The sequence below is a fragment of the Pleurodeles waltl genome, chromosome 1_2 (genome assembly GCF_031143425.1).
Source record: "Pleurodeles waltl isolate 20211129_DDA chromosome 1_2, aPleWal1.hap1.20221129, whole genome shotgun sequence".
Lineage (NCBI taxonomy): Eukaryota > Metazoa > Chordata > Amphibia > Caudata > Salamandridae > Pleurodeles > Pleurodeles waltl.
In genome coordinates, this window is record NC_090437.1 from 658,115,711 (window position 1) to 658,143,646 (window position 27,936).

At 44.9% G+C, this 27,936-nt stretch overlaps 1 protein-coding gene across 5 annotated transcripts in view; it reads left to right on the plus strand.

Annotated features, from left to right (window-relative positions):
• The window catches only part of USP38 (ubiquitin specific peptidase 38), a 155,705-nt gene that overhangs the window by 67,771 nt on the left and 59,998 nt on the right, over positions 1-27,936 (plus strand). For all 5 annotated transcript variants that reach the window (XM_069242586.1, XM_069242585.1, XM_069242587.1 and 2 more), the window contains exons 6-9: positions 6,482-6,640; positions 23,138-23,331; positions 25,970-26,063; positions 27,359-27,465. In XM_069242586.1, coding sequence (XP_069098687.1) covers positions 6,482-6,640; positions 23,138-23,331; positions 25,970-26,063; positions 27,359-27,465 — 554 coding nt within the window. The remainder of the gene's footprint in view (positions 1-6,481; positions 6,641-23,137; positions 23,332-25,969; positions 26,064-27,358; positions 27,466-27,936) is intronic.

The following is a 27,936-nucleotide window of genomic DNA, read 5'->3' on the forward strand; positions in this document are numbered from 1 at the left end:
TGGGGAGAAATTGGTCCTAGGTCTACCAGATGCTGATGCAGTTTATCATTGAAACAATTACTTAACAGGTGTTCTTTCACAAATAAATTGTACAGCCCATCATAATTACTTACACCACTGCCTTGAATCCAACCATCTAGTGTCTTCACTGAGTAGTCAACAAAGTCAACCCAGGTCTGGCTCGAGGATTTTTGAGCCCCCCTGAACCTAATCCTGTACTCCTCAGTGGAGAATCCAAAGCCCTCAATCAGGGTACCCTTCATGAGGTCATAAGATTCTGCATCTTGTCCAGAGAGTGTGAGGAGTCTATCCCTACACTTTCCTGTGAACATTTCCCAAAGGAGAGCACCCCAGTGAGATCTGTTCACTTTTCTGGTTACACAAGCCCTCTCAAAAGCTGTGAACCATTTGGTGATGTCATCACCATCTTCATATTTAGTTACAATCCCTTTAGGGATTTTCAACATGTCAGGAGAATCTCTGACCCTATTTATGTTGCTGCCACCATTGATGGGTCCTAGGCCCATCTCTTGTCTTTCCCTCTCTATGGCTAGGATCTGTCTTTCCAAAGCCAATCTTTTGGCCATCCTGGCTAACTGGATGTCCTCTTCACTGGGGCTATCCTCAGTGATTTCAGAGGTGTTGGTCTCTCCTGTGAGGGAACCAGCATCTCTGACTATTATTTTTGGAGTCAGGGTTTGAGAGACCCTGTTCTCCCTAGATAGGACTGGTAGGGGGGAATTGTCCTCCAAGTCACTATCCTCTTCCTCTGAGTTGCCACCCTCAGAGGGGTTGGCCTTTTCAAACTCTGCCAAAAGCTCCTGGAGCTGTATTTTGGTAGGTTTGGGGCCCATTGTTATTTTCTTTATTTTACAGAGTGACCTTAGCTCCCTCATCTTAAGATGGAGGTAAGGTGTGGTGTTGAGTTCCACCACAGTCACATCTGTGCTAGACATTTTGCTTCTAAAAGTTGGAATACTTTTTAAGAATCTACAACTGGTTCTAGAATCTAATTCAAACTTTTACAAACTTTTAAACTCTAAAAGAAATGCTAAACAGGGACTTAACACACAAGGCCCTAGCAGGACTTTTAAGAATTTAGAAAACTTTTCAAATTGCAAAAATCAATTTCTAATGACAATTTTGGAATTTGTCGTGTGATCAGGTATTGGCTGAGTAGTCCAGCAAATGCAAAGTCTTGTACCCCACCGCTGATCCACCAATGTAGGAAGTTGGCTCTGTATGTGCTATTTCAAAGTAAGGAATAGCATGCACAGAGTCCAAGGGTTCCCCTTAGAGGTAAAATAGTGGTAAAAAGAGATAATACTAATGCTCTATTTTGTGGTAGTGTGGTCGAGCAGTAGGCTTATCCAAGGAGTAGTGTTAAGCATTTGTTGTACATACACATAGACAATAAATGAGGTACACACACTCAGAGACAAATCCAGCCAATAGGTTTTGTTATAGAAAAATATCTTTTCTTAGTTTATTTTAAGAACCACAGGTTCAAATTTAACATGTAATATCTTGTTTGAAAGGTATTGCAGGTAAGTACATTAGGAACTTTGAATCATTTCAATTGCATGTATACTTTTCAAGTTATTCACAAATAGCTATTTTAAAAGTGGACACTTAGTGCAATTTTCACAGTTCCTGGGGGAGGTAAGTTTTTGTTAGTTTTACCAGGTAAGTAAGACACTTACAGGGTTCAGTTCTTGGTGCAAGGTAGCCCACCGTTGGGGGTTCAGAGCAACCCCAAAGTCACCACACCAGTAGCTCAGGGCCGGTCAGGTGCAGAGTTCAAAGTGGTGCCCAAAACACATAGGCTAGAATGGAGAGAAGGGGGTGCCCCGGTTCCGGTCTGCTTGCAGGTAAGTACCCGCGTCTTCGGAGGGCAGACCAGGGGGGTTTTGTAGGGCACCGGGGGGGACACAAGTCCACACAGAAATTTCACCCTCAGCAGCGCGGGGGCGGCCGGGTGCAGTGTAGAAACAAGCGTCGGGTTTGTAATGGAAGTCAATGGGAGATCTAGGGATCTCTTCAGCGCTGCAGGCAGGCAAGGGGGGGGTTCCTCGGGGAAACCTCCACTTGGTCAAGGGAGAGGGACTCCTGGGGGTCACTCCTCCAGTGAAAGTCCGGTCCTTCAGGTCCTGGGGGCTGCGGGTGCAGGGTCTCTCCCAGGTGTCGGGACTTAGGGTTCAAAGAGTCGCGGTCAGGGGAAGCCTCGGGATTCCCTCTGCAGGCGGCGCTGTGGGGGCTCAGGGGGGACAGGTTTTGGTACTCACAGTATCAGAGTAGTCCTGGGGTCCCTCCTGAGGTGTTGGATCGCCACCAGCCGAGTCGGGGTCGCCGGGTGCAGTGTTGCAAGTCTCACGCTTCTTGCGGGGAGCTTGCAGGGTTCTTTAAAGCTGCTGGAAACAAAGTTGCAGCTTTTCTTGGAGCAGGTCCGCTGTCCTCGGGAGTTTCTTGTCTTTTCGAAGCAGGGGCAGTCCTCAGAGGATGTCGAGGTCGCTGGTCCCTTTGGAAGGCGTCGCTGGAGCAGGATCTTTGGAAGGCAGGAGACAGGCCGGTGAGTTTCTGGAGCCAAGGCAGTTGTCGTCTTCTGGTCTTCCTCTGCAGGGGTTTTCAGCTAGGCAGTCCTTCTTCTTGTAGTTACAGGAATCTAATTTTCTAGGGTTCAGGGGAGCCCTTAAATACTAAATTTAAGGGCGTGTTTAGGTCTGGGGGGTTAGTAGCCAATGGCTACTAGCCCTGAGGGTGGGTACACCCTCTTTGTGCCTCCTCCCAAGGGGAGGGGGTCACAATCCTAACCCTATTGGGGGAATCCTCCATCTGCAAGATGGAGGATTTCTAAAAGTCAGAGTCACCTCAGCTCAGGACACCTTAGGGGCTGTCCTGACTGGCCAGTGACTCCTCCTTGTTTTTCTCATTATTTTCTCCGGCCTTGCCGCCAAAAGTGGGGCCTGGTCGGAGGGGGCAGGCAACTCCACTAGCTGGAGTGTCCTGCTGGGTTGGCACAAAGGAGGTGAGCCTTTGAGGCTCACCGCCAGGTGTGACAATTCCTGCCTGGGAGAGGTGTTAGCATCTCCACCCAGTGCAGGCTTTGTTACTGGCCTCAGAGTGACAAAGGCACTCTCCCCATGGGGCCAGCAACATGTCTCGGTTTGTGGCAGGCTGCTAAAACTAGTCAGCCTACACAGATAGTCGGTTAAGTTTCAGGGGGCACCTCTAAGGTGCCCTCTGTGGTGTATTTTACAATAAAATGCACACTGGCATCAGTGTGCATTTATTGTGCTGAGAAGTTTGATACCCAACTTCCCAGTTTTCAGTGTAGCCATTATGGTGCTGTGGAGTTCGTGTTTGACAAACTCCCAGACCATATACTCTTATGGCTACCCTGCACTTACAATGTCTAAGGTTTTGTTTAGACACTGTAGGGGTACCATGCTCATGCACTGGTACCCTCACCTATGGTATAGTGCACCCTGCCTTAGGGCTGTAAGGCCTGCTAGAGGGGTGTCTTACCTATACTGCATAGGCAGTGAGAGGCTGGCATGGCACCCTGAGGGGAGTGCCATGTCGACTTACTCGTTTTGTCCTCACTAGCACACACAAGCTGGCAAGCAGTGTGTCTGTGCTGAGTGAGAGGTCTCCAGGGTGGCATAAGACATGCTGCAGCCCTTAGAGACCTTCCTTGGCATCAGGGCCCTTGGTACTAGAAGTACCAGTTACAAGGGACTTATCTGGATGCCAGGGTCTGCCAATTGTGGATACAAAAGTACAGGTTAGGGAAAGAACACTGGTGCTGGGGCCTGGTTAGCAGGCCTCAGCACACTTTCAATTGTAAACATAGCATCAGCAAAGGCAAAAAGTCAGGGGGCAACCATGCCAAGGAGGCATTTCCTTACAGCCGCGTACTGGTCAACTTGGCCTTAATGCTTGGAGTATATATAGCGCCAGATGGGGCTGATACCTTGGATACACATCTGATCCACCACTATAGGTGATCTCGATGTTTCCAAAAATGGGTTGTGAACTCAGTGTGGTGAAATAGAAAGCAGGAGATGTTTGCATTCTGGCAGTCTGTGAGCTGCTCCTGCAATGGGATGAAGCCAATGCAGCACTTCAGTTAAACACAATTCATTTCGAGCTATATTATGCCATTTAAAAAGCTTGCAAAGGATGCAAGGGAAGAAGCACAAGAACACCGACCTATCACTTAAATTAGAAATCTGCGTACAGATAATGCCAGAGGGTGATAGCCATCAGTGAAGATTAGTTAAGAGTCAAAGCGAGACAAAAATGAGAGAAGCAGTTTATGGAGAATGCTTTACAGACAAAGATTGGAGGGAGGGACTGGTGCTCATCCAGACAGCCTCATTGCCCGATTTACGTTTGTTCAGTTTAACTTCATACACAGGATATGCATCACCCCACCGTGTTCCTTAAAACAGACCCACAGAAACTTGCCTGCTGCCATAAATGCAGGCATACATTCTACTAAATTACACCTGACATGGGATTTCACACACTTGGCTGAATAAATTAGGCAGGTGGCACATCAATATCAAATAGGCCTACACACTGTACTAGGACCTGAGGTATGTCTGTTAGGAGAATTTCTAGTGGACGCAGGTTTTATCATCAGCTGTTGTATGGGGTGTAGTGTAACTGACAGCTAGCCACTATTTTCACAGGAATCTCATGAATTGTTTCAGTGTAATACAAGTTCATTTGCAAAGTATTCTTTTCAGTTTTTCATATAAATCTGCTGTTTGTTATCCCTTTCCCTCTCTAGCCCATCCATCAGATTAATTCCCAGGTCATTCCTTCCCAGTTGCTCACTAACTTTATATAGCAGATGTGAAGAAAGATCTGTGGTTTATCATGAGGGCTTGCATGCAGTTTTGCTTGTTAACTTGCATGTTATATTCTGGGTTAATTCCTTTAGTGTTGTGAAATCCATTACTGCTATGAGAAACTACCGGTCCATTGACTACTCATTTACTAGATTCTCTGTAAAAAGAATTCTCTACTGCTGCTTAATTATAACCCCTTTCTTGCTGCTTACCTTCCTTTGACCCAATATAGCCACCTACTCCTTCTAGAACTGCCTTCTGTGCTCTGTATCCCCTTTTCCCTCACCCTCCTGTATCCCTCTTCTTGTGTGCCCTCTTGCCCTAGGATAAAGTCTTTCTTTATATCACTTGGTTGCTGTGCACCCATTTCCATGCTATATATCACATGTATACATAGTTGCTGTTGGAATTGCAGAGCTGCAGCTTAGAGATAATTTTGCATATCTGACAAGCAATCTTGCATAGTTTCTGACTCCAAGACTAATACTGTGGTAGGCCGTACCACTTTTCACAACTTATTTGATGAACTGTTTTCTCTCTAGTTACCTTTTCCCTGTTTAGGCATAGCCTTATCAGGGCAAAGATCAGTATGCTGTTAGTCTAAGGCTGAGTATCAAAGAAGATCCATGATGGACAAATTACTTACTTTTAGCCCTAGTTCACCACCATGGGTATTGTCTTTAAATTCATAAACAGAACCAGAATTGTTGGTGGAAATTAGTAATTTAAATCCCTGCTCTCAGTATAGTATCAGAATGAGCCTTCTTATTTAACAATGAACAGTATTCCATGCCTTTATTAGGCAGTGACAACATATTCCTGTAAATCTACTGCCCACTTGCATCATGTCCTTTTCCCGTTTTCCTTGTTTGTAAAAGAAACTAAAGCTAATGTACTCTGCCTAATGTCCTCTTTGTGTCAGAATTTAACTAAAACCTGATTTTCTTATTAGAGGAAAGAAAAGGGAAATACAAGCTAGACATATTTTTCTCAGTTAAAACGATTTTAGAAATGTGAAATTCAATTTCAGACTTCACAAATGGGAGGATGCTTTATAATACTTACAAAGTCAAATAAGTTTTAGATGATGGGAAGCTAGGATTTCAGTCAAGTAAGTTTTTCTTCATTCTTGGCCATTAACTATGTACCTTATTAGTCTAAAGAATGCATATAATACTGAAGTTTTTTTACTTTTAATATCAATCAGATCCATAAAACGATTAATCTTAGAATGCTGTTTTGCATTAGCACGGAATGAATGTTCAGTAATGAGGAACTAAACTGCACCCTTTCTATTAACCATTAGATGTATTAAAAATTGTGGTTTTGGCGTATTATGGTATATTAATTTGTGGCCACCCTGTTCATTTTCTTCTAAATGTGTTGAATAACTATATTTCCATCATGGATTTATTTCCAATCTTTGAGTGAAAATGTCCTATCATTCTTAATAGTTGGAAGAAATAATCATTGACAAAATAATGTTGATGGAGGTGACTGTTTCACTGTGGACATTCCTGTTCATCACCTTTTCTCGTTTCTTGAGTGTAGGAAAGTGCTGTTTTGTAATTTCTTTGAAAAACGAATGCTATTTTGTTCCTTAACCCTTTTGTCATTCTTAGGTGATCCCACATGTTGTTCATCTAGTCCAGTCTTTGAAGTGCGATGGACTACCTTCCAGCATGACCTTCTTAATGCAGTTTACAGAGTTGATGCACTGTATGATATATCATTATTCTGGATTCCCTGACCTCTATGAACCAATACTGGAGGTTATTAAGGTAAAATGACCTAATTTATTTGCAGTTTTTCTGTATTCGACCATTTCTTATTAATGCATCCTATTTAGCAAATTACAGAGACTTGATATCCTGGTGATCTAAATGTCTAAATTGTTTTTAACATTGTTGTGTGCCTGAAATTTTCATATTATTACTTGACCTTTTTCGTTGTCTAAGTGGAAGATTGTTGTGGTGGAGTTATCAGGGAAATCCCACTAAAGTCTTCCATTCTAGTCATAACTTATTTAGTGATCTCTGAGTGGCACAAGTGACTTTAGTTATTATAAATGTGTCTAGATCTCTTCATATAATCATTCTATAGTGCCAACAACTGTTGAACTATCCCTACAATTTGAATGTCGAGTCTAGGTGGTAATCTGTTAGATAAATGTATATTGTGTGGAGTTTGAAACCATCTATCTTTAAAATATGTTACCACCTACTGATGATGGACTACTATGATTTTTCATGAAAATTTTTCCACAATTTGTATGTGAGCCAACATTTCTGTGTAGGTTTTGGCCTGCAGTATTGTTTTGGCCTTATGGCTACCTCATTACGTTGAACTAACTAGGTACTTTATGTTGTCGAGAGACTGCTGCCACTGCGTTGTTTACACTGGAACCCCAAAGAAACATCAAGACGTAAACAGTCTTTAATGTAAATAAGTCAGCTCATTTTGCACCAAAGAAAGGTCTTTCTGACTGCTTGGCACGTAACTGTGGTTCTCTGTTTAGGATTGAACAAGTCTTCCAAATCTGTAATTTTTCAATAAAGAACTGAAAGGAGGCATCTGAAGCCTTTACATCCCACATCAGAACCACTGGCACTTTCTCCCTTGAAAAGGAAAGTTTGAACTTTCTGTGGGTAAAAGCTGAGCATAGGCTATACCATTCCTGAGCCACCATATTCACCGAACTTAAACTACTTGTTTTCCCTTTTCAAGACTGTCTACTGAGCAAGCTTCCAGTAATTAGATAAGTAACTGCTGATGTTGTTTCCTTGGAGGCCCTCCCACGAGCGTTAGTCTTTTTTTTATTCTAGGGCTCATGTTTAGTAGTACTGCTCCCATACATTTTCTTGGGCATTTAAGCCCATCCACTTAGGGTGTTGGTAGGCCTTTTCCTATCAAGAGGGAGGTGTATTTCCCCTGCTGAACTCACTTTATGGTGTTCACTCATCAGTGGCATGATGGAAGTTGAACATGCTACATATGCTGTGCTGTACCCCAGAAGGATCTCCCCTCCAGGCTGAAAGTGTTCACCTCTAAACATACCCTTTCTGCTTCAGATTCCTGAAAGAGAACATTGCCAGTGATGCCCCTTATAGAAGGAGAACCAGATGTAAATCCCAACTGCTGGTTATGAAGGAGGTGTATTTTATTGCAACACAACTTAATATGACTTTCCCTAGGAAAGGGGTGAATTGGCCATTATTGAGGCAGTCAGGCACTATACATTGGCTAAGGGAGTAATTGATTATGTGAGTCATGAAGAAAATAAGTGGTAAAGATATATTGGGTCAGTGAAATGAGAGGATGGGCTGATAGAAGAATGACAGAAAACAGTGTTTCTCACTGCAGGTTCTGGTATCAGTTCAAAGGAGATCCACACAGCTGCAGGTTTAAATCATAGTGCCTTTTGTGGAAAAATAGATGCAGCTGTCAGGGAATACATTTCAATATGTTTTTTTGTTTTGTCTTCATAGCTTTCTTTTGTTATTTGAGAGATTAGCTGAGGGCAAGGGATTGGTGGACTTCTTTAAAAGGTCAGAAAGATTCCTAGTTCTGTTTGTAGCAATGCCAATTTATTTCTGAATGTTACAAATAGGATCTCTAGTTGGCAGTTAGTTTACACCCTGTCCAAGTAGGGACCCTCACTCTAGTCAGGGTAAAGGAGATACACAGCTCAGATAACCCCTGCTTACCCCGTTGGTAGCTTGGCACAAGCAATCAGGCTTATTTCAGAGGCAATGTGTAAAGTATTTGTGCCAACACAGCCGGTAACGCAGTGAAAACACCACAAAAGGACTCCACACCAGTTTAGAAAAATAGCCAATAATTATCTAAATTAAACAAGACCAAAGCACCAAACATCCAACATACACAAGCTAAGATATGATTTTTTAAAGTAAAAATAGTCTTAATCCATCAAAATCAATGGATATGTTGTTTTAGCACAAAGTACTTATGTATGGTATGCGTGAAACATAAAGCCACACAGGCAAGCGTGCAATTTCTTATTCGTAAGTGAGGCCGTATGTCGATACTTTCTCCGCCAGGTAAGCGCTGTGTTGGTTTCTGGACTAGCAGCCTTAGGTCCCTGTGGTGGTGATGAAGATTTTGACACTTACGGATTTATGGAAATTCCGGACACACTTCAATGATGAATCTGCAATGAGCTGGCGATGTGTCGATTTCACTGGTGCTGTGTTTATTTTGTTCAGCAGCAGTGCAGCGCTATAAATATATATTTTTCCTCTCTTTACCCTTCGGCTCCAGTGCATGGATTTTTCTGCCAGCTTCCCCCAGGGACTGGATGTGGAACTACTTGGCATTCAGGGGTCTCAGCAAGAGAGCCCAAGTGCTGGCAGATGAAGTCTTTGATGTCTCGGAGACTTCTTAACAGGAGGCAAGCTCAGTCCAAGATCTCGGAGAATATTCGCAAACAGGATACACAGCAAAGTCTGGTCTTTGTTCTCTTTAAGGCAGGAGCAGCAATTGCAGGCCAATCCAGCAAAGCACACACAGCAAAGGGGCAGTACCTCCCGCCCCCTCCAGCTCTTCTCCTTGGCAGAGGTCTCTCTTGATACAGAAGTGCTCTAGAAATCTGGTGTTTTGGGTCCACTACTTCTAATAATTTTTGTCTTTGAAGTAGGTAAACTTCACAGGAAAGTCTCTGTTGTTCACCAGATCCTGCCTTGCCCAGGCCTGGCCCCAGACACACTCCAGGGGTTAGAGACTACATTGTGTGAGGACAGGTACAGCCCTTTCAGGTGCAGATGTCAACTCCTCCCTCCCCCTCTAGCCCAGGACGACCCATCAGGATATGTAGGGAACACCTCAGCTCCCTTTGTGTCACTGTCCAGGGGGAATTCACAAATAGCCCAACTGTCCGTCTGACCCATATGTGGTTTTCACAGGGAGGCAGAGGCACAGAATGGTTAAGCAAGACAATGCCCACTTTCTTAAAGTGACAATTTCAGACAGTCAATCTAAAAACCAACTGTACCAAAAAAATGTATTTCTAAATTGTGAGTTCAGAGACCCCAAACTCCATATCTCTAGCTGTTCCTAATGGAAAACTACACTTAACAGATATTTAAAGGCAGTCCCCATGTTAACCTTTGGGAGAGATAGGCCTCTTAATTGTGAAAAACAAATTTGGCAGTATTTCGGGACATGTAAAAAACACCCGTACTTATCCTACCTTCTAAATACTCTGAACCCTGCCCATGGGGCTACCTAGGCCCTACCATAGGGGTGACATACATGTAGTAAAAGGGAAGGTTTGGGCCCGGCAGGTGGGTACGCTTGCCAGGTTGAATTGGCAGTGCAAAACTGCACACACGGACACTGCAGTGGCAGTTCTGAGACATGTTTACAGGGCCACTCCTAGGTGGCATAATCAGTGCTGCAGGCCCACTAGGAGCATTTGTTTTGAAGGCCCTGGGCACCTCTAGTGCATTTTACTAGGGACTTACCAGTAAATCAAATATGCTAATCATGGATAAACCAATCAACAGTACACTTTACACAGAGAGCATATGCACTTTAGCACTGGTTAGCAGTGGTAAAGTGCCCAGAGTCCTAAAGCCAACAAAAACAGGTCTGAAAAAATAGGAAGGAGGCAAAAAGACTGGGGATGACCCTGCAAAAAGACTGGGGATGACCCTGCAAAAAGGGTCATTTCCAACACAATTCCCCACCAGCCTAAAGCCAGGGGAGAACAATCAATACGTTGATGTACTTCCTGATTGGGGCGATAGAACAAGGACCAGGCCCACAACAGCAGGGACATGTTCCCCTTCTACGCCTTCCTGACTCCAGTTGGATCCCTGAGTCCATACTCTCAGGGCCCACTAAGCTAACCCATGGGGAACCTTTCGCCTCACCTGCAGATACCATCTGTGCAGCACCTAACCATACTTTGCTCACAGATGTATCCCAGGGGCCAGATAATACCACCAGGGCCAACACAGTGGTGTTGCCCACTCCACCCCCAGGGGTGTGACTCTTGTCCTCCCCCACCCCCTGCCCCTCCACCCCCAGGGGCAACTCTGTCCACCAGGACAGCAAGCCACAGTGGCAACTGACAGCTGTCGGGATGAGAGCCAGGCTCCAGGCCTTTCAAGGCTCTCCAACCACTGTGACTGTGGAGAGTCGGGGGCGGTAGCCCCAGGTGTCTGGCACCCTGTGACCACTCTCCCTTCCACCAGGTCAGGGATGACAGCCTGACCCTGGTCATCCCGTCTGGGGCTCTGTACCCTCCCCCTAAGAACGTCACCCTCAGAGTTCAGAATTGCCAGGTTGCTTGAAGAAGCAGTCCTGCACAATTCTCTCAACAGTGCAGGGATGTTAACCTGCAACTGGTCTTCCATCCTGGGGTCTGTACCTTCAGGTTGGCCCAGGGCCCGGGGTGAGGCTTCCCTCCCCCTGCCCCCCCTTCTGGGGTCCTGCACCCCCCAACTGGCCGTGGCCTCCCCAGAAGACAACACGGTAGGGGCACTGTTAGCAGTAGCCCCTCCCTCCAGGTCAGGGGGGACACCCTGAACTTGGGCTTTCAATCCAGGGTCTGTACCCTTAGATTGAACTGGGGTCAGGGGTAAGTGTCTTCCTCCCCTGCCCCTACTCCCAGGGTTCTGCAACCCCCCATCATGGAGAGTACCCCTAGAAGTCACACCGGGGGGGTGATTGGGCAAACCGTCCCCCCCCCACCTTCAGGTCAGGGTTTACCCCCTGCACCTGATCCTCTAGTCTAGGGTCTGTACCCTCAGACTGGACCACTACCTGGCAACCCAGGACTTCCTGGGGAGCACACCTACTCCCCATCAGGTCAGAGTTTACCCCCTGAACCTGATCATCCAACCCAGAGTCACCACCCTGCGGTTGAACCATAGCCTGGTGCACCAGGACTTCCTGGGGGGGCCACACCTATTCCCCACAAGGGAAACACCTTCCCCAAGGGCCACACGAGTCTGGCTGGCGCAGGTCTACTGACCTCTGCCCATCTGGCAGGAGTCTTGATTCCCCCCCAACCCAGAAATGGTCTCACCAAAGTCATTCCTGGGGTGCTCTGACATTAGAGCTAACCCTTGACCCTCCAGGTTCTCCACTGGGGTCCGCAACCCCTTCTCAACCCTCTGTCTGGACTTCTGCACACCTCAACAGGAGTGGTACTGCCAGACACCAGAACTGGTGGGATGCTGGCTACAGTCGCCCCCTCAGATTCTCCTGACACTCTGGGGTCTCCCTCAGCAGATGGCCCTATGGCACAGCCTAGGCTCCCCTCCTGGCGTTCCCTCATGGAACCCTCCAGGACCTGGGACTGGATCTCAGGCACCCTGGGCCTCAGCCCAACCCCATTCCCTCTCCTCAGAGACTGGACATGGGATCCCTCACTCATCCCACTACACTGGGACCTACCTGAGACACTACAATCCTTTCCCACCTCACCTGGTTGGGAAATACCTAGACCACTCCCCTCAGGAGCACCCCCAAAAGCCTCTTTAGACTCTATGGTACTCACCCAGAGGTCTGCCTCCAGTGTAAGTTCCCTGGGGTCAGAGAACTCACACTCCACCTGGTGTTGGCATAGCTCTGGAAAATATGGACTAGACGTATGCTCTCCAGCAATTACATCACTCAGCCCCTCACATGAATTAACCAAACTACGCTTCACCCAACCATCCAGTGACTCAGCCTTGAAAACGTACCTCACATCACCCTCCTGAGACTGGTGAGACAATACCTGACTGTCCCTGACACTCGACCCATACTCTTCTGGGATGTCTCCACACTCCATAACCAGGACTTCTACCTGGGGGAACCCCTCTTCCTGTCACTCCCACCTAGAGCCATTAGAGTGTCCCTCCCATTACTAGGAATATGACTCCCCGTGCCAGTTCCCAAATCCCACCTCAGGGACCCTGTGCATCACTGGAGCTACCTCATACTCCTGAACCTCCTGGTGTGTGTTAACCCCCTCCTTCAAGTAGGGCACCAAGTCTCTGGGCATGTGCACTTCTTCATCTGCAATAGATACAAGATCTTTGCTGCCACCATCTGAACTGGACTCGGCCCTCGTGGCTTGCAGTTTCAGCTCTTCACAGCTCAGCTCCTGAGCTGCCAACATTTATTTTTCCTTGGCTAAGGCTGTCTTAGCCTCAGCTCTCTTAAGCTGATCGTCCAGCTCGCTCATCAATTGCTCCTGAGCTCGGAGCTATTTCTCTCTCTCTGGTTCCCTTTCCTCATCAGAGTAGTCCACCTCCTTGGAACGATCTGGTATGGCTGCTTCCCAGCGTTTCATCTCATACTGAAACAGGGCTGTCTCAAAGACCCACCTCGGAACTTCTCTTCACAGCCAGTCCCCTTTCCTTGCAGAAAACCTTTAGCTCCCTCAACGTGTAGTACTCCAGGTGCCGAAAGTTGACTTCCATTCTGCAAAGGCCTCACAACCAAAAACCAGAGTCCAAAAATATCACACTATCTCTAGGAGGACACCAGAGAACAAAAAGGAAAACACAGTATGTCGTACGTAGTGGTCTGCGATATGGTAGTAGTGTGCACCAATCACTGTAGGTCAAGTGCAAATGCAAGTCCTATCCTCACCGCTTCCAACCTGTGTTAGAAATGGGATCTTTAGTTGGCAGTCGGCTTGCACCCTGTCCAAGTAGGGACCCTCACTCTTTTCAGGATAAGGGAGATACTCGCTCAGATAACCCCTGCTCCACCCCCTTGGTAGGTTGGCACAAGCAGACAGGCTTATCTCAGAAGCAAACACAGTAATAAGTGAAAACACTACAACCGGACACCACACCAGTTTTAGAAAAATAGCCAATATTTATCTATATAAAACAAGACCAAATACAATAAAAATCCAACATACAGTAATAAAAATATGAATTGTGCAAGATGTTCTCAAAAATACAGTTCCTTGAAGTCGATAGCTCCACCTGGGGCTATCACGGCGTTGTGATCAACAAAACCAACAGTTCAAGCCGGCTGCAGCGTTGCGGGCCACCTACTGTGTCGGGAAGACCTGCAAACAGTACCTTGGATTTGCAGGCGTCGTGATCCTTATGGTGAGCTCCGGAGAGTGGCGTTGCTGACGTTGCGGTGTCGGTTCCAGAGTCTGATGAAGGAGTCGTAGGGCCCTTGAGGTCACACGCGTGGCGGATCGAACTCTGGGCTGATGAAATCAGGTGCGCCGGCGTGGATGGCGTTGGGGCTGCGGTGCGAAGCGGGACGATGCGATGGGCAGTGCCCACAGGTCACGGTCCAGGCAGCGGCTCAGTGATTGCATCCAGCAGCGTCAGTGAGACCAGGGCTGCGGTGTGATGCGTGGTGGTGCAAAGTGCGGTGTCCACAGGTCACGGTGCAGGCAGCAGCGTCGTCATTGCTGAAGCGATGTCGTCGGTAGGGCCAAGCCAGCGGTGCGGGATGAGACGATTCTTCGTGACCCTCGCAAGCGGTGTCCACAGGCCACGATGCAGGCAGGATGCCTGTTGACAGCACACAAGTCGATGGTGCTGGCGTCGGTGGACCGGGGCTGTGGTGCGGGACTGTGCTTTGTGTACCTCACGAGCGGTGTCCACAGGCCACGGTGCGGGTGTCAGCAGGAGCATCATCGTCGGGGATGCCCAGGTTGCGGTTTGAGCAGACGATGCCAGAGTGCGGGCCCACAGGTCACAGTGCAAGCAGCGACTCAGTGAAGTCGTCCGATGACGGCGTCGGGGAGACCAGGGTCACCGTATGAAGCGGGGCAATGCGACTCCGTGTGACGTTGGCAGGTCATGGTGCAGGCCAGCGGCGTCGTTGGCGGCGTCGCAGTGGTTTCCCCTCTTGAACAGCACAAAACACACAGTTCCCTGTGCTGCAGGTCAAGGAAACTGAAGTGTCTGGTGTCCCTGAGACTTCCAACAGGGGACAAGCTCTACTCCAAGCCCTTGGAGAATTTTCTCAAGCAGGACACACAGCAAAGTTCACCCTTTACACTCTTTTCAGGCAGAAGCAGCAACTGCAGGCTAGTCCAGCAAAGCAGCAGAGCTAAGGGACAGTCCTCCTCCTTCAGCTCTTCTCAAGGGTTCCTTTTGATTCCAGAAAGATTCTAGGACTTGGGTCTTCTTCTTATACCCAGATCTGCCTTTGAAGTTGTCAAACTTCAAAGCAAAGCCTCTAGTGTTTAAAAGATCCTTCCTTGTCCAGGCCAGGCCACAGACGCACACCAGGGGGTTGGAGACTGCGTTGTGTGAGGGCAGGCACAGTCCTTTCAGGTATGAACAACCACTCCTCCCTCCCCTCTAGCTCAGATGGCTCGCTCATCAGGATATGCAGGCTACACTCCCACCCCCTTTTGTGTCACTGTCTAGAGAGGTGCAATTTAAAACTGCACACACAGACACTGCAATGGTAGGTCTGAGCCATGTTTACAGGGCTACTAATGTGGATGGCACAACCAGTGCTGCAGGCCCACTAGTAGCATTTGATTTACAAGCCCTGGCACCTCTAGTGCACTTTACTAGGGACTTACCAGCAAATCAAATATGCCAATCATGGATAAACCAATCAACAGTTCAGTACACTTTACACAGAGAGCAAATGCACTTTGCACTGGTTAGCAGTGGTAAAGTGCCCAGAGTCCTAAAGCCAACAAAAACAGGTCAGAAAAAATAGGAGGAAGGAGGCAAAACGACTGGGGATGGAAAATCTGTTGTTGTTTTGGACTCCAAGAGCCAAATGTACAAAAATGCAATTTTGCATGACTTTATAGCAATCACTAAGAAATACAAAATGGTATATACAGAGATACAGATGTATTAAGAAATCCCATTGCATTTTAGGCAATGGACCAGTTTTGCATTTTCTGAAATAGCAATTTCTTGCTAAAAAATCGCTATTTAGGAAAGGCAAAACCACAGATGACAAAGGGCAAAAGGCCCCCCTTGGTGTATCTCAAAAATAGGGGTCCACATGTAGGCACACATATGCCTAAGGGGCGTGTGTGCTCTATTGGAGTATAAAAAAAACAAAAACTAAAAAAAATTGCACCTGGGTACCACCAACTTCAAGTTGGTGGTAGTTGCATCTCCTAAATACCCAACTTGCATTTAGGAAATGCTTTGTACATCAGAATAAGAATCGCAAATAGGTAATCCCCATTTGCAATTTTCTATTCTGGGAATTGCAAATTTCGATTTTTTTTTTTTAAAGGCCTTTGTGCAGTAAAGTCACTTTCTGGCATTGTTACTCCCTCTTTTTGCCTGTTATCACTGTGCTTAGACTGTTCTCACTGGAATCCTGCTAACGAGGACCCCAGTGATTGTGCTCTCTCCTCTAAATGTGGTTGCTTTGGGACCCTTTACACCCCACAATTGGCATATTGGTGTACCCCTGTAAGTCATTTGTGTATGGTACTTATGTTCCCAGGGCATTGGAACACCAGGGGTCCCTCATGGGCTGCAACATGTATTATGCCCCCCCCTCGGGAGCCCATGCAGACAGTGTCTGCTGGCCTGCCATTGCAGCCTGCGTGAAAAGGTGCATGCACCTTTTACTGGAGACTAGATCACTAACTCTATGGTAGGCCCTCTTAGCCCAGAGGGCAGGGTGCAGGTTCCTGTGTGTGAGGGCACCCCTGCACAAGCCCCTGCACATGCCCCATCAAACTCCAGCTCCAGTGACCTGGACTTCGTAAGTGCAGGGAAGCCATTTTACCTGTGTACTGGCCGCAGGTCACTACATGTGGTCCAGCTACACAATGGTATCAAACATGTTGGAATCAGACCCCAGTACTAATGCCAGTATTGGTGGCATGATTCCATGTACTCTGAGAGCTCCTTAAAGGACCCCCCCCAGTATTGCTCCTACCAGGCTTTCAGGACTTGCGGGCAGCCCACACTGCTGCAGCCCCTCAAACATGTTTCTGCCCACCTGCTGCTTGACCAGCTCAAGCAGGGGAAGGCAGAACAAAGGATTTCCTTTGGGAGAGGGATTGCAGCACCCTCTCCCTTGGAAATAGGTGTTACATAGCTGGGGAGGGGTAGCCTCCCCACGCCACTGGCTTGCTTTGAAGGACACATTTGTTGCCCTCCTGGCATAATCTGTTTTGCACCAGTAAAGGGACCCCCGGTCCCTGCTCTGGCACGAAATTCACAAAAGAAAGGGGAGTGACCACTCCCCTGTCTATCACCACCCCAGGGGTGGTGCCGAGAGCACCTCCAGGTGGCCACTTGATTCTGCCATCTTGGAAACAAGAGGTGCAGAGGCCCCTGGGAGCATCTGATCGGTCAGGACCGGTGACTGACGTCAATGACCCCCTCCGATAGGTGGTTACCCTGCAGAGTGACCAAGCCCCCTGTCATGGCTATTTAGGGACTCCCTTGCTGGTGCGTCACCAGATTCGGCATGCAAGACTCCACGAGGACTCCTCTATATCGACCTCATCTGCTTTTGGCCACCAGAACCGCTGCTGTACTTTACAGGAACCAATCAAACCTGCAACCCCTGAGACGACCTCACCTTGCAATATTTTTTCTCCAGCTCCTTCGAGCAATTTCAACACTTCCCTGGCTGTGCATCCTCTGGGGTCAGCAAGAAGCACCAAAGAAGAAAGAAGGTATCTCCGTTGGAGTGGAGCCACTCCCCTGCATCCGCAGGCACCTAAAGCAACAACGTCTGACTGCTAGGATCTGCTCTCCACATGAACTGCGTAGATCCTCCAACACAGATGGTGGTTCTAAGTGGTCCTCTTGGTCCTTTCTGCTTTCTGACCGACTTGGGAGACGGTGAGATCTTGCCGCTCCTTGCAGGCAGAACCCCTGTACACCACACATTTTGCAGCAACCAAAGCTTGTTGAGCCCTGGCCTCCAATACTTCCTCGTTGTAAGGACAGTCTTTCTTCTGCTGCTCCAGTGACAAGGGACTCCTCTTCAGGTGTGCTGACTGGGCCTCACTGCAACTTACTGTGCCGTCTGCCAGTGGGTTGCCTGTGGAGGTTGCAACTGCTTCTGCTGGCTCTGCCAACTTCTGAGGGTTAGCCCAGACTCCCCTCCCAGGGTCACTTCTCTTGGGCCTTGCTGGTCCTCTTCTTCTCTCCCAGATTTGCGTTTGCCAGGGCTTGTTGGTGGTCCTCCTGACCATTGACCTGACTGTGACCCAGCGACTGGCGTGAGACAGTTTCTGCATGACTTCAGGGACTCTGCTTCACCTTCTGGGCTCCACAGCTGGCCTTCATCATCCACCGTCGACCCGGATCTTCATCCACAGATGGGTGGGTAGTGGCTCCTGCCCCACTTGGACACTCCTGAGTTGACTGGACTCTCTCCCCTTCTTTTTACAGGTCATCTTCTATTGGAATCCACCTTCGGGTTCCACTGGACTGGTTGTGTTCTTGCAAAGTTTATTTTCCAAGTCTCCTTGTTAATCTTTGGGAAGGCCAGGTAACTTACCTCTGCTCTCCTGGTCACTGGGAGTCATCTAGGCACTCACCTCTTGAGGTCCCGAGCTCTCCCAGCTCCCTTCTAACTATTCCACATCCTTGGGTGTGGGGCCTATCTTCTCATTCCACTATTTTAGTATATGGTGTAACTCCACCCCCCACCCCCAAACCTCCCCAAAAGGGCCCTAGCTATTTTCTGCTATTTCTTGCCTATGCTTGTTGTTTTTCTATGCCAATTCTTAATACTTACCATGTGTATATAGTGTGTAATTACATCCAGTTGGGGGACTGCCTTTAAGTAATCTAGTTCAGTGTTACTGTTATAAAGTACCTTTATTTTTGCAACACTGTGTGATTCCTTGCAAGTGAGATCAGCTACTGTGGTATTGCAAGTGCTTTTCACTCCTCCTAGATAAGTCTTGACTGCTCACCACAGCTACCACTGGAGAGCCCCTGCTTCCTAGACACTGGTTCACTAACTAATAGGGGTCGCCTGGACCTTGTATAAGGTGCAAACACCTTATGTGTCCACAACACACCAGACCAGCTTCCTACACTTTGGCCATAAGAAAAGGTTGTTTTACATTTCTCAACGACCCGGAATACCAATTTGTACTATTAAGAAATGCAAAGCATTTTTGTACATCTGGCCCCAAACCTCTTGGAAACTTTTTTTCTCCTTTCTGCAGTGTGCTTCTATTACTAATGAAGAGGTGGAATGTACTGCATGTGTCGCTTTTCTCTTGAGTCTTTCCTAGTCTCTTGGATGTTAAGTAGAGAAGTCCCACTCAACTGTTTTTTTTTTGCCTTTCTGCAGAGAACTACGGTTTGGTGAGGCATACTGATAAGAACCCTATTTCTGTGATCATGGACTCATAAGTGAGCATACACCAAGATGGCCACTACATTTCCAAAAACTGAAAAATCTGCATGATGGCCAGAGGAAATGGTCTTGTAATCATGCAGAGGACCATCAGTGCAGCAAACCAGTTCTTTGAGCTATGAAATGGATGGGATTCTCTGATTTTTAGGATAGGACAGAGATTTAGAAATCTCTTTCACTTTTTGCATCTGCAGCTCTCACCAGCCAAGCATTTTCATAGAACTCCTCTTTGGCCTCAGTCCAGTGCCTAGAGTGTTCTCAGAATTGGTGATGGCTGCTGTTGCAATACTGGAGGATTAGAGTTAATATATTTCCACCATATGATATTCAGTAATGTTCATAAACTACAATTCTCTCCATCTGTCCGCTAGGCACCACAATGGGCAGAGCAGCAGTTCCTGGAAACAGTCATGTCTGGCAGAGTGGCGATCCTGGCACACAGCAGTCTTTACTCAAGCGGGGTTTCCTTGAGTCCAGAAGTGTACTGTTTTAGTGGGTCATAGACGCAGTACTCATACTAGCAAATGCATTTGATGTGGGGGATGACTACAAAAGTTTTCTGTGTCAGCCCCAGCTCCAGGCTATCAGTGTGAGGTAATCATCCCCTTTGTGAAGGCCCTGGCCATCCCCCTTTGAGATGTAAGGGGGAGCCCTTCCCAACTTCCTCCCAGGAAGACCCATCAGTATGCAGATACAGCTGAGTATCTAGTGTTGTGGGTGTCTGAAAGGAATGCACAAGTGTATCTGTCACCTAGCCCAAGCCAGATGAATTGGGGACAGACTGTGGGCACACAGAGCAGTGAGTGCAGATAAATGCCCACTTTCTAAAAATGGCATTTCAAAAATAATGATAAATCCGACTTTATCAGTAAAGAGGATTTGTTACCATCATTCAAATTGTACTGAACATGATGCAGCTACTCCTCTCAGATCAGAATTACAGTGTAAATGCATTATAAGGAATTCCCAATGCTGGTCTATCAGAAGGGCAGGCCTCCCAGTAATGAAAAACGACTTTGGGAGTTTTTCATTATTTAGACATGTAACACTGAGCAGTACATGTCCTGCCTTTCACTTACATGGCATCCTGCCCTATAGGCTACCTGGGACCTACTTTAGGGGTGACGTATATGTAAAAATGTGGAGTTTAAGGCTTGGCAAGGGATTTCAAATGCCAAGCCAGGGAGGCAGTAAAACTGCGCACACAGGCTCTGCAGTGGCAGGCCTGGGATGTTTACAGGGCTACGTAAGTGGGTGGCATAATTGAGGTTGCAGGCCCACTAGTAGCACTCAGTTTACACACCCTTGATATATACTAATGTTACCATGCACCTTAGCACTGGTAAAGTGCTCAGAGTCCTAAGGCCACAAAAAGATACAGCAACAAAACAGAAGGTCAACGCAAACATTTGTGTTAAGACCACCCTAAGGATGCCAGGTGTAACAAATACGGACACATTTTTCAATATTGCCATCTTTCATACTATGTTCTGCACTCAAACGCTATCTCACTTCTGCTAGGCATGATCTGATTTCTTCAAGGTCATTTAATCAAAAATGGAAAAAATATTTTTTTTGAATTTGTCTTTTTAAAATTTGTATCTCAGCTCCTTGTCTGACATTGGAATAATGCGATACTATTAGCAGCTTTAATCATGAAACTTCATTTGCAAAATCGCTGGCCAGCCTTGTAACGATAACCACTGCACTAACTGAATAGTGGGCAAAAAAAGAGGAGCTTTCACTTATTAAAGAAATAAAGAGAAGGAATCTTGATTTTAGCTGTGCTGTGAAATGCAATCGATAAACAATTCTAAGCCCTGTAAATGCAATTCATGCATAACTGTTATTGGAGTACAGCACAGAAAAGTAAAGAATGAGTAATGTGAGGAAGCTGTTCCTTCACCTGTAAATATTTCACCAACAGTGACCAACTTGTTTTTGTTACATTCATTCTGCTTTGTATTGCTATCAACATATTTCCTGTAGCCAGGGGGAAAAATTGAGAGCTTTCGCCTCAGTGCCTTCACTTGCAGCTTGACATCAAGTCACACTTGCATCCACAGATACCAGCCACTAGACTGCATCCATTTTTGGAGAGTTGTCATACGGATAGCGATGGTAGTTCATAGAGTTTCCACATATTGACATGTTTGTGAAAATAATAATTAATTAAATAATGAAATGCATGTTGGCTGGATTTTCCTGGGCAGCAGTCTTTTGCTCCTAAGATCATGTCCTCCCATCAAGCAAGGAGTAATATATTAAAGGTTACCTATACCAGTGTCACCAAGATCTTGCAATTATGAAATTATGGGCGTTTACTCAAATATCTTACTTTATATTCAACCTTTTTCTTTCCCAATTTATAAAGAGGCCCTCTGACCGGACAGCTGTTGGTATCTTTTCTTAGTTGTTGATGGAATGAACTAACACTTAGAACACCATAATTTCTGTCAAAGATTGCATGTCTCGATGTATGAGAAGGACAAAGGATGTTTTCCCTGTCATCTTTCTGCTTCTGGAAGACCCATTTTATTTTAACATACAAAAAAAGGTAATTAATTCTGTGTTGAATTCCTAGAAGTATCCAAGAAATTTAAGAAAATCTGCAGGGCCTGATAAACCTTTACTTAACCTGTAAGATGGAGGCGTTGATATTTCCCCCAAAATTGCTGTGTCTAATGTAAACTTTGGATACCTTATGCGTTAGATTTGTTGCCATATCTGTGCAGAACACTCAGTCCGATCTTCAGTTATTCATACGAGTCAAACTTAGTGGAGAAACCATGTGAAACATACGGTAATAACATTTCCCCCAAAATACTCTGCAGTGACTCATATGTATCGGATCATAAGTACTGGATTAAGTATATATACATAGCCCAGAAATACCTGTTAAAATCAGGCCTAGACAAGTCGACTTTTTTTTGTTAAACTTTGCATTTTTTCATAGATATCGGTGGGTTTTTGTTATGTCAGCTCAAATGGTCTAATTTTGTCTCCAGTGTTGTAAAAAGACATAGGACCTGGTTTAGAGTTTGACAGTATTCTGTCATGATCCGGATGGATATCCCACATACCTTTTTACAACTTCTCCTGATTAAATACACTATTAATAAGATGGATGAGATATTTGTCATGTTTGTGACAGAGTACTTTTCTGCCAAACTCTAAATCGGGCCCACAGTTGTATACACTGGGAAATGTTGGAACCAAATGAGTAATTTAGAAAGAATTACAATGTTTACATAGTTAACACACCCTGTCATGTATTGTAAGAGGTCTTAATTTTGATCAAAGAAGGCCTTAATCGTGGACTGCTTAGTGATGTAGTTCATGGGTTCAAACTTTCTTAGTCCTGAATACCACCTACCTGCAGCTATTTTACCTTATTTGTGATTCCGATATCTCAGTGCAGGTACACGATCCACATAATATGATGATAAGATGAAACAGTTTTAATTCAGTAAACTGTATTTTTTGGTCTTCCAGTGAGATTCCTCTTGCTAAGGGCATGGTGGCTTTGGTTTAATATGATTAGGCTTCAGTAAAGTGCAAGATTGGTGATGGTTGTTTGGGAGGAATGCCCTGTGCAAGTGGGTGGGAAATGTGATGCCATAGTATTGTAAACCTTCACCAACAAAAAGAAAGTCATCCACTTTAGCTTGCAGAAATGCTTTTTTACATTACTAAAATATAATTGAAGTGATAGGATGTCTACTTTTGTAACTGTATGTTAATCATTCCATCAAAGTTTAAACAGTTTTCATTTGCAGAAGGTTTACTTGGGAGGATTTTGTCTTTGTATTTTTAGTATTCTGTTACATTTCATTAATTTGTATTGTGCAGAATCCATGCCTGATGTGCCCCTAAGGCACTAACTAAATGAAAGGGTTTGCTACAGCTATTAATATAGAAACGTGAGTGACTTAATATTTTCTTCCTATGTATAGGAATTGCCTAAACCAAATGAAGAGAAGATTAAGCTGGTTCTTAGTCAAAGTGCCTGGACATCCCATTCCAATTCTTTGGCCTCTTATTTACCTAGAGTGTCTGGAAAATCTGAAACTGGTAAAACTGGTCTGATTAATCTGGGTAATACATGCTACATGAACAGTGTTCTTCAAGCACTATTTATGGCAACAGAGTAAGTATTATCTTCTTACCTTTAAAATGAAGTTCCATAATGGATTTTTAGCTGAATAGCTGTTCTGTGCTGGAATTAGTTCTCAATAATATGTTAGCTTTTACTACTGCTAGGGCGTTATTATGTTGTTAATGTGCCAAATGCCAAGCATTGGTAGAAATGCAAACGTGTTACTGTGTTTGAGACTGGGTGGCGATAACCTTGGATTTTATGAACAAGCTTTTGGGGACGTAGGTCATACTTTTTAAACCAGTCCAGGCAAGGGAGGATGAATAGCTTTGCTTCCACTGAACATGCAACATGATAGAAAAATAGTAACTTTAAAAACTTTGCATTCAGTAATCATAGCATGCACATTTATTTTTGACACATACCTTGAGACATTCTTTTTCATCCTCCTTTTCTCTCTAATATGTTGGTTGACTCTTCACACACTACTCCTGCACAACCTGTTTCTCGGTTACAGCAAGTTTTCCATGCATTCCTCTCCTCTTCACTGTCTTTTTCCACTGCCATTTAGGGTATGATTGTTGTCTGAGACTGGCATTTCTATGAATTTGCGGCTTGTGGTGAATTAGATGTGTTATACACCATGATGTATGCTTTACAGTTTTCAAAATGGCTGGATAGAGCAAAATAGAAGATTATTACAAGGGGAATCAATACATTTCTTCAAATAAAAACTGGATGTTAAATAATTGAACCTTGGCATTTGTTGCAGGTATCTAGTAACTACGTGTGCTACTTATCCAGAATTACTGCCCATTCAATGTTGGGGTAACCCTGAATAAATAAATGCAGCACCTGCTAGTATACCAAGGGTGTGTGAAAGCACCAAGTTGCATGCATGTATTTTCCTCTGCACCTGATGATTTTTCTCTATCATCCGTTTGTTAAGCTCCACCTAAGGGGTGTTAAGTGCATTTGAGTTGGTCACCATGATGACCAGGGTTCACTTGTTCCTTGGGTCATAGCTATGTTGGGCTTTAGTCTGCCCTCAACCCCAGCTTCTCTGTATGTAGAGGTTCCAAGCTGCCGTTGTGTCTGCTGAGCTGACATGCTAGAGGTGGTATTGTATATTACACTGTGTGGTTTAGCACTCCTTGATCTATGGATGTGCTCATGTCCCAAGTCTTACCCCATTTCGGCGGGTTGGGTGTGGCTTGGGAGGAGACGGGTGTAAGAGGGTGATGAGATAGTGAGAGTCACAGGCGCTGATCGTGTTGGATGAGAGTCACTCCTGCTTGGTGCATGAGATAGTTAAAAGGGAAAAGTGTGTTGTACGTGTGAGTAAAGCCCATCTGCTGCCCATGTACTGCCCTAGTCCTCTTCATTTTTTTTTCCCTAGTTTGCATGCGAGGTTGGACACACGAGTGGACATTCTTTCCCTTCCTCATCATTGCCCGTTCTCTTCAAGTTATGCACCCTGCTTACCTCTTCCTTTCTTTTTTCAATCTCTTCCAAGTTTTCTATCCTGACTCTTCATGGTTCCCATAGGCATTTAATTTGTCCCAAAGCCATCCTATCTGTATCCTCCATTCTGAATCCGCATCTCGTTAGCCCCTTCCACTGTTCAAAAGCACAGTAGCGTTTTTGAATGTACTTGTTATGTCTGACTTTTTACAGATTTATGAATCATCTCTCTTCATACACAAGTCTTAATAGTCTTTATTTTGGCTTTTTTGTGCACCTCTTTTTGAGACCTATTTACAGCATTCTCATCCAGCCATCTGACATCAAGTCTCTCTAGCTGTTAAGGTAATTTGAAGGGGAAAGCTTTGTCTTCTAATACCTATGTGGTAGCTAAACCTCTAGAATCGCAAAAAGAAAATTAATCAGTCTGGCTGTTTTTCATGGGCTAGCGTTAGTGTGGTGCTAGATGAGCAATGGGTTGATCTCTGCCTTGAATTTGATACTCATGTTCAATAACAACATACATTTACCTTTAACCCAGGAAAGTGTACGTAACATTGGCAGTCCAGAACTGCTGTGCTCCAGTACTCCCTGAACTGCCACCTTCAGCTTTGTCTCAGTCAGTGTCTCAGGAACTTAAGAATAGATGAAGTGGCTTCCCCTTTTAGAAGCCAGGGAGCCTTGTTGCTCTCTGAGGAGACAGGGCTACGTGTTTCACTGCTTCTCATTGAAAAGGATGGGTGTAGGGGACTCCATAAACACAGAAGGAAGCAGATCCATTGTATCCCTCCATATGCCCTCCTAGTTCAAGCGTAGTTTTAACACTTTTTCTCTCAGATATTAATTGAGCATGGGGAACTGGTCATTCTGCAGGTGCAGATGACTCATACACAGTACACGTGTGCAGAGCTTACTTGCAGAACTTTGCTTTTTGCTGTATAATAGATGTTCCAAATCCATGGCTTACAATCAGGATATAATACAAATGTCAAGAAAATGCTATAAGCATTACAAATGCAAGAATCACTGTGGTCTGTAGCATGTTCCAAATATTCTAAAGTTTACAGGCACGTTTGATTTAGATTTATGATATAAATAGGTGCTAGCAAACTTAGAGCACATATTTGTGAGTTTTTTAATGGAACATTTGATGTTGTGTTTCTTGAGAAGCAGAAGACTGATTTCTGGAAATTATCACCCTCTGCTCACGTATGTACCCTTTTAGTTTTAGGAGGCATGTGTTGTCTTTGAATCTGAATGGCTGCAATTCATTAATGAAGAAATTACAGCAGCTGTTTGCCTTTTTGGCACACACTCAGGTATGGCCCTTTATTTTAAGAAGCAAGTGTATTTGTGCTCACCCAAGTCAGTTGTTGCGACCAAGAACAGAAATATGAAGCAGTTTTGCAACATGATAAAAGTGTGCTTTTCTCTGAGGTTTATTTTTTTCATCTTTTAATAGGCACACCACATGAAGTCGTTCTAACATGAATTAAGATGTATTGATGCTTTTATTAAAAAAAATATATATATATGAAAGTCAAAATATTTTTGTTGTAGTGTGTTTTAATTTTAAACAGTGCTGGTAAAGAGAAAGTCAAACAGTAGGTTAGTCAGTCAGTAGTTGCTTACAACATTATTGAGCTTCAGTTTCCATTCCTTCAAGGTGTGTTCTGTCAAGTATGTTCAGTAAATATACTTGTTTTTATAAACTAGGGAGAGGACTGTCACTCCTGTCCAACGTTCCTCTCTTTCTCTCCCTCCTCTAGTGCCATAGATTGCCCAGTCCATGATGCAGTATTAACAGTGGCTTCAAGGTATGCTGCGGGTTCAGCCAGCCCACCCACAAAAAGAGCATGAGGGAGGGTGGAAGTAACAGAATAGCTTTTCTTTGTTAATTGAAGAAGTGCAAAAGTAAACAGAGAAATAGAAACATTCTGATGAAAGGTGCTTCCTTTCTCTCTTGGATCATTGCAGTTCAGATTTTTTTCAGAAGTATGAAGACCAACCCTGAGGTTACCTTAAGGGTAGCGCACATCCTTTTTCATAGCTTCCAAGTGGGTTATGGTGGCTTAGAGAGGGAGGCTATCAAAACTCTACTGACCTCCATATACAGCTGCTGCCACTTTAAACCCTTGCTGCCCTAACTTAAATACTTACTCAGTTAAGTTTTTTTTGGTTTTGTTTTTTTAGCTCAGTGGATTTTTGTTAATTAAGAGTATAAATCACAAAATACTTGGTGGCTATAGTCTCCCAAAAGCCAGTTTTTATGATAGGTTTTATTCAAAATCTCACCCTTTCTCTTTGTAAAGAATTCAGCAAATTACTTATAACGTTGACAAAGCATTCTTAACTTGGTTGTAAAAACTGTTAATATATGTAGTAAAGTGATTTCTGTCGTTTCTAATATACCCATGTTAAGATATTTCTTTTGTGTATCAGAAGTGGCTGATGTTATTAATGTGAATCCTAATGCATTTTCCTTTTCCTGTTTTTGCTTACTGTGAATGTGGTGCCACCTCTTCCTCTCTTGTAAAGCACATTTGGAAGACAGCGTCCTATGAAACATCTGTCGTAGGCAATTTCAATAGTCTTTTTTTTCATTCTAATTTAGAGAGAGGCATATGCACCTCATGTTTTCTTTGAGGCTTCCAGACCACCCTGGTTTACACCTAGATCCCAGCAAGACTGTTCAGAATACCTCCGGTTTCTGCTTGACAGGTATTTCTGGGTAATGCTTTCTTTGAGTGTATTGATGTTTTTTCAGAGTGCAGTACATGCCTAACATGCTGTCTTGACACTAAGGAGTTAACGTAAATCACATATGGCTGTCAGATTTCATGTTGCTCTATACTAATTTGCAGTCCGGAAGAGTCTCACCACTTCATGTAATGGAATGATCCTCACATGATCTTGGTCAGATTTGGGTGTTCATTCCAAACCATTGCCACTCCTGTGAAGGACTTGACTAAAACATGAAAGCTTTCACCAGAAAGCATTCAGAATAGCATAGTTATCCCTTAGGCTTATACTATTAGAATGTGTTGCACTTAAAGAAATCACAATGGTTTTGAACATCACTGTAGATCTTGCAGACCCTTTTGCGTCTCTAAGAGACTGTTTAAGGAAACAGGCCAGAAAAAATTATCTGTAAGGAAACATTTGTTAACACTTAGGAAAACAATTACCACA